General features: G+C 46.3%; 1 protein-coding gene across 3 annotated transcripts in view; it reads left to right on the top strand.

The window, feature by feature from the left end:
• Window positions 1–14,810, top strand: part of LOC126356038 (unextended protein-like) — a 482,388-nt gene that overhangs the window by 330,954 nt on the left and 136,624 nt on the right. For all 3 annotated transcript variants that reach the window (XM_050006719.1, XM_050006735.1, XM_050006726.1), the window contains exon 2: window positions 8,142–8,493. In XM_050006719.1, coding sequence (XP_049862676.1) covers window positions 8,142–8,493 — 352 coding nt within the window. The remainder of the gene's footprint in view (window positions 1–8,141; window positions 8,494–14,810) is intronic.

The raw sequence follows: 14,810 nt of genomic DNA, 5'->3' as shown, positions 1-14,810 counted from the left end.
GTCGCTTCATCACTGAACGCGATGCGTTGTTCGAAAGTGTTAGCATTGTCAATAGCATCAAGAATCTCTTTACAAAATGCCATACGTATGCGTTTGTCATCAGGACGCAGAGCTTGTAACAGCTGTAACTTGTACTGCTTCATAACCAACCGACGTATCAAAACACGCCTAATTGTTGTTGTAGGTAGTTGTAACTCCGGAATGGCCCGACGAATTGATTTTGAAGACTACGTTAGAAAGCAGTTTAAATTCGTGCAACATTTTCTTCAGGAACACGAGAGCGGTCAGGACTCTTTCCTATACATACACACCTAAAAACTGTCGATACCATCTGCGAATGATCCACTCGTTCGGAGGATCAACTTCGTGCCACAACCTGAAACGTCTTTCCACTAACAGTAAGTAAAGCAGAGTGAATACAGTCGCATTATAAAGTTGTCTATAAGTGTACATAGAATTGAGTCGGTGCACGACCCTCTCAATATTGGGTGCTTGGAAACAGCCTCCGAAAGCGACTACAGTCAGTTGGTCCGTTGAATGATTAAAAAAAATATTTCAACCTGATCACTATGGGACTTAAATTGAGGTCATAAGGCCCCTATAACTTAGAACACTTAAACCTAACTAACCTAAGGACATCACACACATCCATGCTCAAGGCAGGATTCAAACCTGCGGCCTTAGCAGCAGCGCGGTTCAGGACTGTAGCCTAGAACCGCTCGGCCACACAGGCCGGCGAATGATTAAAGGGGGAAAGGGACTGTGTGTGGTACTGTATTGTATTACACTTGATGTATAATTCACAATCTCAGACTAGTCGCCATTACTCAGTCACTTAGGTGGAAATGGATGTTTTGCCGGAATGGGAATGATATGGTACTATGATGTGGCACTCCCTGTTCTGCGTGGTGAGGCGTTCGGTTGCACAGGCACATTCTCTAACATGAACTCCTATGTATGTAATCGCTCTCTACATCTTCCACTGCAGCAGTTTCACTTCCGCTACCACTTTTTCATTCAAATTAACGGTGCTATGACGATGCTATGCTGGATCGAGGGGGATGAAGATTTTGTGTCCTATCCTGGAATATTTTAGTTAGTTTCATCTCTGGAAGTGGCTTCAGCGACATTATCTAATAATGTTAGATTACCTAGAAGTTTGTCTCGATATTTCATTATAGAAGTCGCAGCGAAAAATGAGATCAAGTGATATCAGTTACAATTTTCTGTTGAATATGTACATGTGAAATCGATATAAGCTGTGTCTCGGTTAAGTAGTATACAAACACAGCATGTGATATGTGACCTCTTACCTGGAAATGGAGAAATCGACGGAAGTCCGACGACTTTGGGCCGATGCTTATTGCTTCTTCCCGCTGCCAACTTTAGCCAGAACACAAAGCAGAGTGCTTTATCATTGACAGCGTTGTGGTAGGCACTGTGAATGCAGTGTTGATTGCAGCGTACTGGCAATTTGCAAGGCGTCGATCGCGCCCTTAAGCTGTTGTTGTAGTGGCACCAACTTCGTCCGCAAGTCTCGATCGCTGGACGTCCGGTAAGACACGGCCAACAGATTGGTCGTAGTACGTTCGACTGCTCGGTCAAATGAATCCCTGAACATTTATGGCAGGGGTAAATTACAGCGAGCGAAGGGTACTTACAATTTTTACAGAAACCAGCTGGCAGTTATAAGAGTCGAGTGGCATGAAAGGGAAGCAGTGGTTAGGAAGGGAGTGAGGCAGGGTTGTAGCCTACCCCCGATGTTATTCAATCTGTATATTGAGCAAGCAGTGAAGGAAACAAAAGAAAAATTCGGAGTAGGGATTAAAATCAATGGAGAAGAAATAAAAACTTTGAGGTTCTCCGATGACATTGTAATTCTGTCACAGACGGCAAAGGACCTGGAAGAGTAGTTGAACGGGTTGGACAGTGTCTTGAAAGGAGGATATAAGATGAACATCAACAAAAGCAAAACAAGGATAATGGAATGGTGTCGAATTAAATCGGGTGATGCTGATGGTATTAGATTAGGAAATGAGACGCTTGAAGTAGTAAAGGAGTTTTGCTATTTGGGGAGCAAAATAACTGATGGTGGTCCAAGTAGAGAGGATAATAAATGTAGACTTGGCAACTCATGGGTATATCACATAACTAATGAGGAGGTATTGAATAGAATTGGGCAGAAGAGAAATTTATGGCACAACTTGACTAGAAGAAGGTATCGGTTGGTAGGACATGTTCTGAGGCATCAAGGGATCGCCAATTTAGTATTGGAGAGCAGTGTGGAGGGTAAAAATCGTAGAGGGAGACCAAGAGATGACTACACTAAGTAGATTCAGAAGGATGTATGTTGCAGTAGGTACTGGGAGATGAAGAAGCTTGCACTGTATAGAGTAGCATGAAGAGCTGCATCACAGTCTCTGGACTGAAGAGTACAACAACATTTATGTAGCTGGAGATTTTGCAGGATAGTCTTTTTTACTAAAGATGCGACGAATACAAATGTGTCTAAAAAAAAAAAATACTCTTGCTGGGCTATTCCAACTACCGGATTACTTTTACGAACACATGATAATGCAGAAGGGAATGTTCTGCACATACTTCACGTGTACAGCATTGTTGCCTTTACATCACACGTAGTCAGTGGTGAATACAGACAAGTAGCATTGTAATTTGACATTCAAAAACTGTACTTATTTCCAGCGGAATTACGTTGCGAAGAAAGTGTGGTACAAATCTTAAGGAATGTAAATTACTGGAAAGTGACATTTTTCATTTCAGCATCACTGCACATGCTTGACTAATGGCGAGATTTCAAACTGAATGTGTAAAATGAACTATCAAGGTATATGAACGATATTTTAAAATTTGGATTAGCTACATTCCCGGAAATATAGCTCGCACAGAATACCATGGGCGATGCGCAGTGACCAGTTTTCGTCCAAAGCGCTGGGGTAGTAATTCGTTTGTTTGGAAGGGGAGACCGATAAGTGTTTCCTACCTTTCGGCCGGTCAGCGATGACAGAATCGAGGCGCGCGCCCTGCAGTCTTTTTCAAACGATTTTACAGAAAATATTCGGTAAAAAAATCATTTTCGGTTTTCTTGTCGCTTTATATGTCAGGTTCGTGATGATGTGCCCGTCATTTCGTTATTGGTCATAGTTATTGTGATATTTACCTGAAAGTAGCACACAGAGCGAAATTCGGGAAGGTGTGCAATGAAATTTTTCTTTAGTTTTGGTTAGAGGCATTTATCTGCCACCAATCTTGAGAAAATCAATCTGAGAAGCACACTCATTTGCGATCGCGCCACGCCATTGATATAGCCAGAGTGAAATATCCACAAGATTCCTTATATTTCATCAACGGTTTGTTATCGAAATGAGATTTTGGCAAATCATAACATGCAAATTGGACAGTATTTTACCATATCGTCATTATGTAAAACTACGTTAGCTACCGTGTTATTTCAGTAACAACAGACTTTTTCGGTAAAAGATGTAATTTTCGAAGACCATCGATAGCTGCTGAAAGAAAAAAATGCTATGGGTTTTTGAACAACGTATGTGAAGCCATCACACTTTTCTACCGAAGAAGTGCTTTTTCGTAAGCTACTCACTTTACTTTTCCTCAGTTCTTCACCTAATAAAAAACAGTTTCAGAATCCTCTCGCAGTTGTGTCCGCACAGCATGTTAATAAGGTGAAGCAATGAAAGATGCGCTATGTTTGGGTAAAAGAAACAAATTTTAACATTGCAGCTAAAGAAATATATAGGTTTTGCTGAAAATTTGCCACTTAAAGCGCTTCTCTGAATGCTGCAAATGGTTAACAAGCCAGGCGAAAATAAACTGCTGCATTTTCGGCGGAATTCTGTTTAGATAGTAATGAAAGCAGAGGTGACAGTAGATCTTTTTGAAAGGTCACCATGCGAGTGTGGGTATGGAGGGGCCCTTTTTACTAATTACAAATTATGTGAGTGTAGGCTTCAGTTCAGGACGTTCTCTGCGACTCCCAACACAGCCGCTCTCCCCACAAATCCCCAGCCAACTACGCTACTAGAGGCAAAGGTAATGCTTGCACCATAAAAGAATCATCCATTGTTTTATTTTAGAACGGAAATACTTATTTTTTAAGAAGACTATAAATACGCGAGATGTACTGCCAGTTGTTACAAAATGTTTTTACAGCAAGCTGGGTTTAGCAGTTCATCAGCTGCTGCAATGTAATGTCGCCCGTATTCGCTGAAGAAAACAAACGTATTTGTATTTTTCTGACCACTATCCGATGACAGTCGATGAAGTCTGTCTCAGACCACACAGCCGGCCGTTGTGGCCCAGCGGTTCTAGGCGCTTCAGTCTAGAACCGCGCTGCTACTACGGTCGCAGGTTCGAATCCTGGATGCGTGTGGTATCCTTAGGTTAGTTAGGTTTCAGTAGTTAGAAGTTCTAGGGGACTGATGACCTCATATGTTAAGTCCCGTAGTGCTTAGAGCCATTTCTTTCAGACCACAAACTTGCTACGAACGTATTTGAAAGGATTGGCCAGCTTTGACCGACTGCCGGCGTCGTCCGAATCGTCCGGTGTCTGTGTCAGCGTGACCATAGCCTCAAGCTTCCAGGATCCGTCACGAAAAGTGCCAAGCAATGCAGGGCTATTTTCTCTCGTTTTCAAATCTCTATATTTTTTAAAGTATGATGTGTACAAATATGGTTGATACATGAATAGGACCATAAAATCGACAAGTTTGCGTTTTGCATTCTTTATATGTTCTGTGACACATGTGGAAGCGGTAATCTAGTTCGTTCCCTGCCTTGTGCGACAACATCCTGTTCCAGTGATTTTGGCAGTGGACGTATGTAAACACGGTTCTTAAAGTACACTCCCCCCCTCCTCTCCCCACCAAAAGGAAAAAGTCGCAAGACGTTAGGTCAAGCGACCTGGTGAGTGTGGGCTGGTGGGGGTGGGGAGGGAAAAGAGGCACTTCATTTTCACTACGCACAATCCAGCGTCGTTTAGGCAGTGGCGAACATTCTTGCTCCATTGAGACTGTGTCTTATTGGAAGATAAAGTTTTCCGATTCACTTGCAGGAACAACCACAAGTGCAACACACCAAGATTAGCGGTACCCTTCTTAGTCTTGTCATGGGGGAAAAAAAAAAAAAAAAAACGCCAATAGGGTTGCGTCTGTGACACAGTCGGCAAATCCTGTTCATGAGCCACAATTGGAAGAGTGACTCAACACTCGCATTCTGGCAATTAACCTTTCCACGTAACTAGCAGGCTGGTTCCTCGCTGAATATCAGCTTGTACGCCACATGTTGATCTTCAAGTGCTTCTTGCACTGTGATCCAATATTGAAGGCGTCGGACGTAATCGCCGGCCTTTAAGTGTTAAAAGGGGTGCAGACGGTAGGGTTTGAACTGTAACCGCCTTCGCAAAGTGTTCCACAAAGTTTTTTTGCAGCATTCCAAGTTTGAGGCTTGACAGTTGATTTTTTTATTTATTTATTTATTTTAACTGCGTATAAAACTTTCCCTCCCCTCCCGTCCCCTCGGTTGCATGTGGCATACTTGGTCGACAGGTACTTTTCTGATATGATACTTGAAATTTTACCAGCGTAAAGAGTACGCGGTGAAGTTTCGGGATTACAGCTATATTACGTAGACTGCATGCCACGATATTTTGCCTGGTAACCCAGGTATATTGTTCCATGTAAAAACAGAAACGAAATGAAAACATTCACACACTAAAAGACCTTACACGAAAGTTTAATATACACTAGCGCATGTATTGTAAAATCACTGTATCGTCTGGAAATATATTGTTACTGCGAGTGGAAGTTCAACATCTGTACGTATCTCACTACAGTGGTCCATTGACACGCAACTGATTTGTACTTAACTGTTTAAAACATTAGAAATCAAATGGTAAACAGTGTTCTGGTCTTAAGCGTGACGAAAAAAGTCTGCAATGTTCTTTTGCTTAGCAGACGACAATTTATATACTGTCGCGAAGTTCCACCATTTCCCAATCAAGAAAATGTCTATTGGGGTAGTCGTAGAGATTCGTTCGATGAACTGAGGGTATATATCAAATGCTTCTTTAGCACACGTCTGTGATACTCCAGCCGTAGGTTCAGTGTCTTTGTTCTCATTATCTTTCTTTCTCTCTCATCGATTGTTCGAGTTCCAGCGTTAATGAGCTGACTGTCAGTTAAATCTGCTTCCGTTGTGCAGTCAGCGTCAGCTATGATTTAAATAATGCGAACTTCACCAGTTTCTTATTTTTTGTTGCGTAGAACTACGCGTTTCGAGGATTATTCCCATTTTCAGGTGCATTTGTGCATTTGTTTACATAAATATGTTTGGTGATGTTTGCATGTGTGATTTTCTACTTCTCTTGTATCTTTCCGAAGTCAGAAGGTATTGTGTCGCCTCCATAAAAAAGAATATCACACACATGCAAATCATCATTTCCACTATTTTGTTTACAAAACATGACACAGTTGCAGGCTTTTACAAAACGTCTGATATTGTGAACGAAATTCAGCATCAGCTATCCTGACCAACTTAAGTCACTGGGCTGGTTGTAGAGTGACCGTCACTTTTTTACGTTTAGTTGGTGCCATAATTTAGTATTACACACTTCAGTATGTAACAACAACAGTGTCACTAATTTGTAAAGCAAATGCGTGCACAATGACACTTACTGATGGAGTTAGAAACAAGTTATTTCATACTAAAAGTGATCGAACTATCTCATCTAGCAACGGCCATCTGCCTACGGATTCATGTCGCAGACGATGATAAACAAACACCAGAACTGGGATGCCGTGTGTACGACCATCAGAGGTCGGATTAGCGACGTTCTGCTGTCGTTGCCCAGTATCGTGCGTATTACGAGAGGGTACCCTACCAAAAAGAAAAAGAAGAAAAAGAAGAAACAGAGGAATAACACTGCCGTGGCTGGAAGTTGTGTGGTACGCATTTCCGCCGTTGGGCGTGTATTATGCACTCATTCCTAGTTCAGTGCCGCCTGTGTTGTGTCGACCTAGCCTGTCGTGTTGTTCTGCAGTGATTGTTTTTGCTAGCGCTCTTTTATTATTCTTTCGGTTTTTGTGATGGCAAGTTCAAGTGAAGAACTTGCAGCTGTGATTTTTTTTTTTCTACTTAGTAAGAATGCTGCTGAAACTATTTTAATATTGAATAAAGCTTACCGACTTGACGATATGGGGAAACTGTATGAGTGGTTTGCTCGATTTAAAAATGGCAATGTGTCGATTGATGGCAAAGCTTGTTCTGAACGTCCATCAATAGCCCGAATCGACGAAAATATTGAAAAAATTCGAGAGGTTGCACTCAAATTTAATTTGGAATTTTTAAGAAGATTGTCATAAAGAAAGACCCTATTTGTGGCAGACAGGAGACTGATTCTTCCATCAAAACAATGCACTTGCACACACAGCCGTCTGTTAGTTTTTGACTAAAAATGGTATGATTCCGCTGCGCCATGCTCCTTAAAAGCCTGACCTGGCTCCTTGCGACTTCTTCTTAGTACCACGCATGAAAAGGGGCACGAAAGGACAACGATTTGACAACACTAAAGGACTCAAGGGGGGGGGGGGGGGGGGGGGGTGGAGGAGGGAAATAGGGAGGTGCCAGCCATTTCTGAAGATGACTATAATAATGTTTCGAACAGTGGAAGCACCGATGGGACAAATGTATCAATTGCAATGGAGAGTATTTTGAAAGGGATCGCGAATAGACCATGAGGATAAAATCAGAGAGATTAGAGATGCATACCGGCAATCCTTCTTTCCACAAACAATACGGGACTGGAATAGAAGGGAGAACCGATAGATGTACTCAAAGTACCCTCCGCCACACACCGTCAGGTGGCTTGCGGAGTGTGGATGTAGATGTAGAGGGATCAGGTTGTTTTGTAAACAAATTGAAAACATATTGCTTTTAAAAACGATTCCGGTGTCTCTTTAGGAACCCCTCCCCCACGATGTACCACGCCGCGTCTAGGTCTTACGAGAGCAACGTCAAGGCGATCGCGCACATTACTAGTGTATAACTGCATTGGCGAATACGGCTAGGGTTGTGTTCTGAGCAGGCCGTGTGGCGCTGTGTTACAGGTGGGTGGTGCGGCGGCAGCGGCGCAACGTCAGCCTGCCGGAGTCCCGGCTGCAGCCGGCGACGGTGTCGCCCCTGGCGGCGGACGCCTCCGCCCCGGGACTGTCGCGGGCGCAGGAGGTGCGGCTGCAGACGGCCGGCTCCGCGGAGGGCGACGTGGCGTCGGTGGTGTCGCTGCGCATCGAGGCGGAGAAGGTGGAGGTGGAGGAAGGCCGCATGCAGGTGCTGGCCGACTCCGAGGTGCGGCTGCGCCTGTTCGGCGTCGCCCTGCGCCCCGGCACCAACATGACGTTCACGCGCGTGGCCGCCGCGCGCGGCGCGCCCTGCAGCTTCCCGCAGCCGGAGGTCTTCACGGTCAGTCCGCCCTCCTCTGTCGCCCAGACACCGGCAACCTGCCGCAGGCGCTCATATCGGCGTTCAAATGAGCTCGCTGTTCGCGAGACAAACTCCTGTCTTCTTTCTTTCCCTCTCCCTCCCTCCCCCTCCCTCTCCCCCTCCCTCTCCCCCTCCCTCTCCCCCTCCCTCTCCCCCTCCCTCTCCCCCTCCCTCTCCCCCTCCCTCTCCCCCCTCCTTCTCCCCCTCCCTCTCCCCCTCCCTCTCCCCCCTCCCTCTCCCCCTCCCTCTCCACCTCCCTCTCCCCCTCCCTCTCCCCCCTCTCCCCCCTCTCCCCCCTCTCCTCCCTCTCCACCTCCCTCTCCCCCTCCCTCTCCCCCCTCCCTCTCCCCCCTCCCTCTCCCCCCTCCCTCTCTCCCCTCCCTCTCTCCCCTCCCTCTCCCCCCTCCCTCTCCCCCCTCCCTCTCCCCCCTCCCTCTCCCCCCTCTCCCCCCTCCCTCTCCCCCCTCCCTCTCCCCCCTCTCTCTCCCCCCTCTCTCTCTCCCCCCCTCTCTCTCTCCCCCCCCTCTCTCTCTCCCCCCCTCTCTCTCTCCCCCCCCTCTCTCTCTCCCCCCTCTCTCTCTCCCCCCTCTCTCTCTCCCCCCTCTCTCTCTCCCCCCTCTCTCTCTCCCCCCTCTCTCTCTCCCCCCTCTCTCTCTCCCCCCTCTCTCTCTCCCCCCTCTCTCTCTCCCCCTCTCTCTCTCCCCCCCCTCTCTCTCCCCACTCTCTCTCTCCCCACTCTCTCTCTCCCCCCCTCTCTCTCTCCCCCCCCTCTCTCTCCCCCCTCTCTCTCTCCCCCCCTCTCTCTCTCCCCCCTCTCTCTCTCCCCCCTCTCTCTCTCCCCCCCTCTCTCTCCCCCCTCTCTCTCCTCCCCCCTCTCTCTCTCCCCCCTCTCTCTCTCCTCCCTCTCTCTCTCCCCCCTCTCTCTCTCCTCCCTCTCTCTCTCCCCCCTCTCTCTCTCCCCCCTCTCTCTCTCCTCCCTCTCTCTCTCCTCCCTCTCTCTCTCCCCCCCTCTCTCTCCCCCCTCTCTCTCTCCCCCCTCTCTCTCTCCCCCCCCTCTCTCTCCCCCCTCTCTCTCTCCCCCTATCTCTCTCTCTCCTCCCCCCTCTCTCTCTCTCCTCCCCCCCTCTCTCTCTCCTCCCCCCCTCTCTCTCTCTCCTCCCCCCCCTCTCTCTCTCCTCCCCCCCTCTCTCTCTCCTCCCCCCTCTCTCTCTCTCCTCACACCCCCCTCTCTCTCTCCTCACCCCCCCTCTCTCTCTTCACCCCCCTCTCTCTCTCCTCACCCCCCCCTCTCTCTCCTCTCTCCCCCCTCTCTCTCTTCTCTCCCCCCCCTCTCTCTCTTCTCTCCCCCCCCTCTCTCTCATCTCTCCCCCCCCTCTCTCTCTCCCCCCCTCTCTCCCCGGTCGGTACAATACCATTACTTTATAAGGTGTCAGTTTGAGTCTTCACGGTTCTGTGAGGAGACGTTCCTGTCACACCAGTTGACTCTCGCATAAAATGTGTATGGAACGTGCCCCCACAGCCCACTAGACGGGCCAGAGTGCCGGGCGGTGATCTGACGCCGCCTATGCGTTACGGGCCCTTCGCTGTCCCAGACACGGCAGTTGGAGCATATTATGCAGACAGTATATCGTTGCAGTTGGCCGCGAACGTAAACAAACAACTTATACTGCACGAGGGCAGAGGAGCGGTCCGGGGAAACAAGCCCCACCTCCTCCTCGAAGGGCTCCCATCCTACGTCCGCGTTCTGTGCTTCCACGAAAGCAGAACTGACATAACGGTCGTCTGAGATCGTTGGTACCTTTTGTAGTTGTGAGGGTCACAGTCGAATCCCTTTATGCACTGGGATTAGTCTATTCACTCATTTCAAATAAGGAAAAAATCAGTCTGCAACCCAAGGCAAACTGGACTAACAAAGCATTTGGGAGAGAATACAACGGAATTGTTTGCTGGGGTTGACAGTGGTACTTCAGGCCCGACTTCTAGAGATATCTTACACAAACACGATTCAAAACGCTCCCCTCCTAAAACTGCCACATAGTGTCCGTATAATACTTCGATCTCTTTTACGTTCGAATTGGTATGGATCACAGATTTCTACACACTTCCTTGGTTGATACTTCTTTTCTAGTCGTATTCCTTTTAAATCGGTCCAAACAGTTTTGAGATAATCGTCAGTAGGAGGACAAAAGCACTGCGGCCCCACTCGGCATTCTTACCAAATTTATTCAAGATGATGGATCCAAGATGGTGGCGATATATGTGGCAACGTCACAATGACGTCATCTCTGGAAGAATTTGATGGGAAGCTAGGTCAGTTGGCCTACCTCCACTAACCTAATCCCCTCAACCCCCCTTCCCAAGAAAATAGTGGGAGGTTCAAATTTTGGTAGGATAAAGGATCATTTGGGCTACCTCCACTAACTAAGAAAGTGCAGGAAAATAGGTCACTTGGGCTACCCCCACTAACCTAAACCATATGGCCGCCACCTCTTCCTTGTAACTGGTGGGAAAACTACTTAGCCTGTGCTGGGCTGCTGGATAAGATGGACATAAGTCTTTATTTTGCATGCAGTGACTAAATAAACAATTTGAGTTGTCATAGGCATTAGCTCCATCCAGTGTGTTCACCATGAGGTCCAGAGTCCTACTGACCTAGCACACAGTACTGCCACCAGAGGGCACTGTCGTCCCATAGTGGTATGGGAAAAATGGCGGAAAAACGACTGACTCTGAGTCCGGCTGCCAGAGAGAGGAAGGAGAGTACTTTATTTACTTTGGGACAATTTCACGTAGTTTATTACGCTGATGTGCCTAGGGCCACATTACGCCAAGGCGTGCACTCTGGCGCGACGCAAGAATGTCACACCAGCCTGCGAGATGCTTCCAGCCACGCACGTGTTTCCCTAACCGCCGTTGCAGGCGCAAAGATGCACAGCCATCGTTCCTGCGGCCCAGCGAAGACCTAATTGCCAAGCGACTCACCATCGCAAGTGCAGCTAAAAGGTTGTCAGAACTATATTGACGTCACAGGTCTCTGTAAACAAGCACCCTCTGGACGCGATATAGAAGCTGTTGCAATGCCTCAAAACTATTTTGTACAGATCGCATATTGCACTGACAGTTAAACCTTGAACAAGTGGTCTACAGATCGTCGAATATGGAAAGACATTTCCTCGATTACCCTGCTCTGCCACTGATGACACAAGCTTGAATATTTCAAAGTGAAACCGATCTCCAACCAGGCTATATATCATCACATATTGTATCGATTTAGTAAACATACAATTCGTATCCTGCGTCATATAAAATCTTCGCTCCTGCGTCCTGCATATTGCTAGCGACCACCAGACTCTCGTACATATATTGTGAAGACTGTTGTACAAAGACTGGGTCAGTTCCCCTCGGCATAAAGGTGTCACTGTTTCTGGCTCCGACCTGTTTACTTGCTTTCTACAGTCATCTCCATCCTCTGGGATTACAAGAAAACCGGTATTTTCACATGATTTGCCAGAATACTGTATCATTTATGAGATACTTTTCGATATCAAGCACATAGCAATATCGCTTGCACAGTATAATTCAGAAGATATAGACTGGAAATTATTTCTCTAGAAACCTGAAATTTTAGCAAGGTGCAGTGTGCTCTAAACCACTGAGTAAATAGAAACTTATCCTGTCTACGAAGATCTTTATCTGAAAACTCGAAAAAAAATAGAGGAAACTGGTATTTGCACTCAAGATTACTAATGTCGGTGATAGAACAAATTCCATATCATCTCTCTAATTTAGAGTCACCTAAGGTGTTTCTCACATCTAGAGAAAGTGCATACATGTCTTCCACCTATCTTTCACCTGCTAGATGCGCACACCACTATTGACGTTCTCTCAACCAAATAAAGGCGGGAAATGTGCAGAAGCAGTCAGTCGGACAATTTACACAGAAGGGAATAATGCCCCCGCGCACACACATGTCCATATTAAATCTTCACGAATTTCCATGGGGAACACACATGATAACGAAAGCTGTCCAACACGTACTGAGTATTGGTTCACTGTTCAGCTAGCTAGAGGACGACACGGTTAAATCAGCTATCTTTCTGTACCCCAACTGGTCATTGCATTTGGACGGCTCCTGCCGTTAGCTGGAAATGTGAATCATTCTCACCACAGGCCACGGCCGCCACGTACTCCTTGCACATCAGACAGAATCGTCCTAGGAAAGCGGCTACATATATATTTGATCGCTATACTTAAAAGTAAATATTACGATTGTGGTCTCAATTGGACGACATTCAACAATGAGTGAAGTATCAGAAATACCCTTTGCTGACGGCTGTGGCTCTGGAAATAGAAATATCTGTACCATTCTTACCAATTGAAAAAAAATGGTTCAAATGGCTCTGAGCACTATGGGACTCAACATCTACGGCCATCAATCCCCTAGAACGTAGAACTACTTAAACCTAACTAACCTAAGGACAACACACGACACCGTCATCACGAGGCAGAGAAAATCCCTGACCCCCCGGGAATCGAACCCGGGAACCCGGGCGCGGGTAGCAAGAACGCTACCGTACGACCACGAGCTGCGTCTTACGAATTGACACACTTTTCCATGTTAAAAAAAATAATCTTATATTCCCTTTTTCGCAGTATTCCATATTAAATTGCATAGCTTCCTTATGACAGGACAAAACCATTTTATTTGCACATGTCGGAACACACACACACACACACACACACACACACACACACACACACACACACACACACTCTCACTTTATAAGCCTGATGGTCAAGGCGAAACTATTGCTCATCCCCTACTGCTAAGTATCATACTTCACCAATTACTGGTTGCTGGTGATACAAAACAACAGTGAGTGAAAGTCAGTGATGGATGGACGTGTCTCCTAAGTTTTTCCTGATAGTACCACTGTGTCTTCGTAAGAGAGGCGTAATCGTCTTATAAACCGCCAATGTTAAAAACACGATCGCAAAACCATTTTACTATCACAATCGGTATTGGTTCTACAGGTTCTCACAAGTATCGCTAACATACGTGTTGAAAACTATACAAGCCTTATAAATCGACGTATGACATAGTGATCGCTGAAGTGTCTATTATCAGACCAACAGTGCAATTTTATAGTCATTTCAACACTGAGCAACAATGTGACAGCATGCTTCCCAGTTTATCATCGCTAAACCATCCCCTCCTCTACTTCGCCAATACCATTGCGAATATAGATAGATCACTGTGCAATACGTCCATTCATTTTTAATTCTCGAACATACAGATCATCAGAGTTTACCATACAGCGAACTACATATTTCTAGCATCTCGAGCATAGTGCGTAATTTACGATCTTTCTCTGTGCGGGTGGGAGTCACAGGGCATTCTTGAACCCTTAGGATAAAGTCAGGGACTGAAAGACCCCCTCGCACTGTCTTTGACCAATCCGCCCTGCAGCGCTGTTACCGATTCAATCTGCAGCTGACGAGAAGTAGACCCCCTCCCAGAACCGTGCTAGAACTCAAACCCACCTTGGGGGAGCAGTGGGAGAATACCCCACCAGGCTCCACAACAATTTGGTAGCCAGCATGAATTGTTGAAAATGTGCTTTATTACCTGAGGAAGGCATATTCGTTACTGAGTCCGATATCAACCGTTATGTTGGGAAATGAATATGTGAAGATGGTATATGTTCTTTCGGACATGCACTCAAATTGCTAATACTCTTTCGGGAGTCATAGATTGACTGCTGCGAGAAATGAGTATAGCGTGCAGGGGCACTACAAATGTATTGTGATGACAGTAATTTGGAAATGTGGGTCTCACGAGGTAAGTCCGTGCAGTCACACTATCCTCTGTGTCCTCGATAGCTGAGTCGGATACAGCCGGCACGTTAGTTCTGCGTGTTCGGTCAGAGGATTAGCTGCCCTGTGCAATAAAAAAAAACTGAGTGAATGGATCAACGAAGAACTTAAACGAACGTCATAGGACGTCCGCCCCGAATAAATGGAACAAACTATAACGAGCAAAATGAGGTAAAAAAAAATTGATGGTCTGTCACGTAAGCAGAAGACCCCGTGTTCGAGTCCCGGTCGGGGCAAAAAATTTCAACTGCCACCGTTGATATTTATGAACGCCTGTAAGCAGCCAACGGTCTGGATGTCATTGTAATTTCATTTATATTGGGAGTCTATAACATGAACGTTATTTGTGTATAGTTATCCTGCTTTCCTATGTGAAATCTACAATACTGGCCAATAAAATTGCTATACCACGAAGATGA

This window comes from Schistocerca gregaria, chromosome 1, assembly GCF_023897955.1.
Source record: "Schistocerca gregaria isolate iqSchGreg1 chromosome 1, iqSchGreg1.2, whole genome shotgun sequence".
Classification (NCBI taxonomy): domain Eukaryota; kingdom Metazoa; phylum Arthropoda; class Insecta; order Orthoptera; family Acrididae; genus Schistocerca; species Schistocerca gregaria.
The sequence above is the reverse complement of the archived record's forward strand: the minus strand, read 5'-3'. Positions and strand labels throughout refer to the sequence as shown.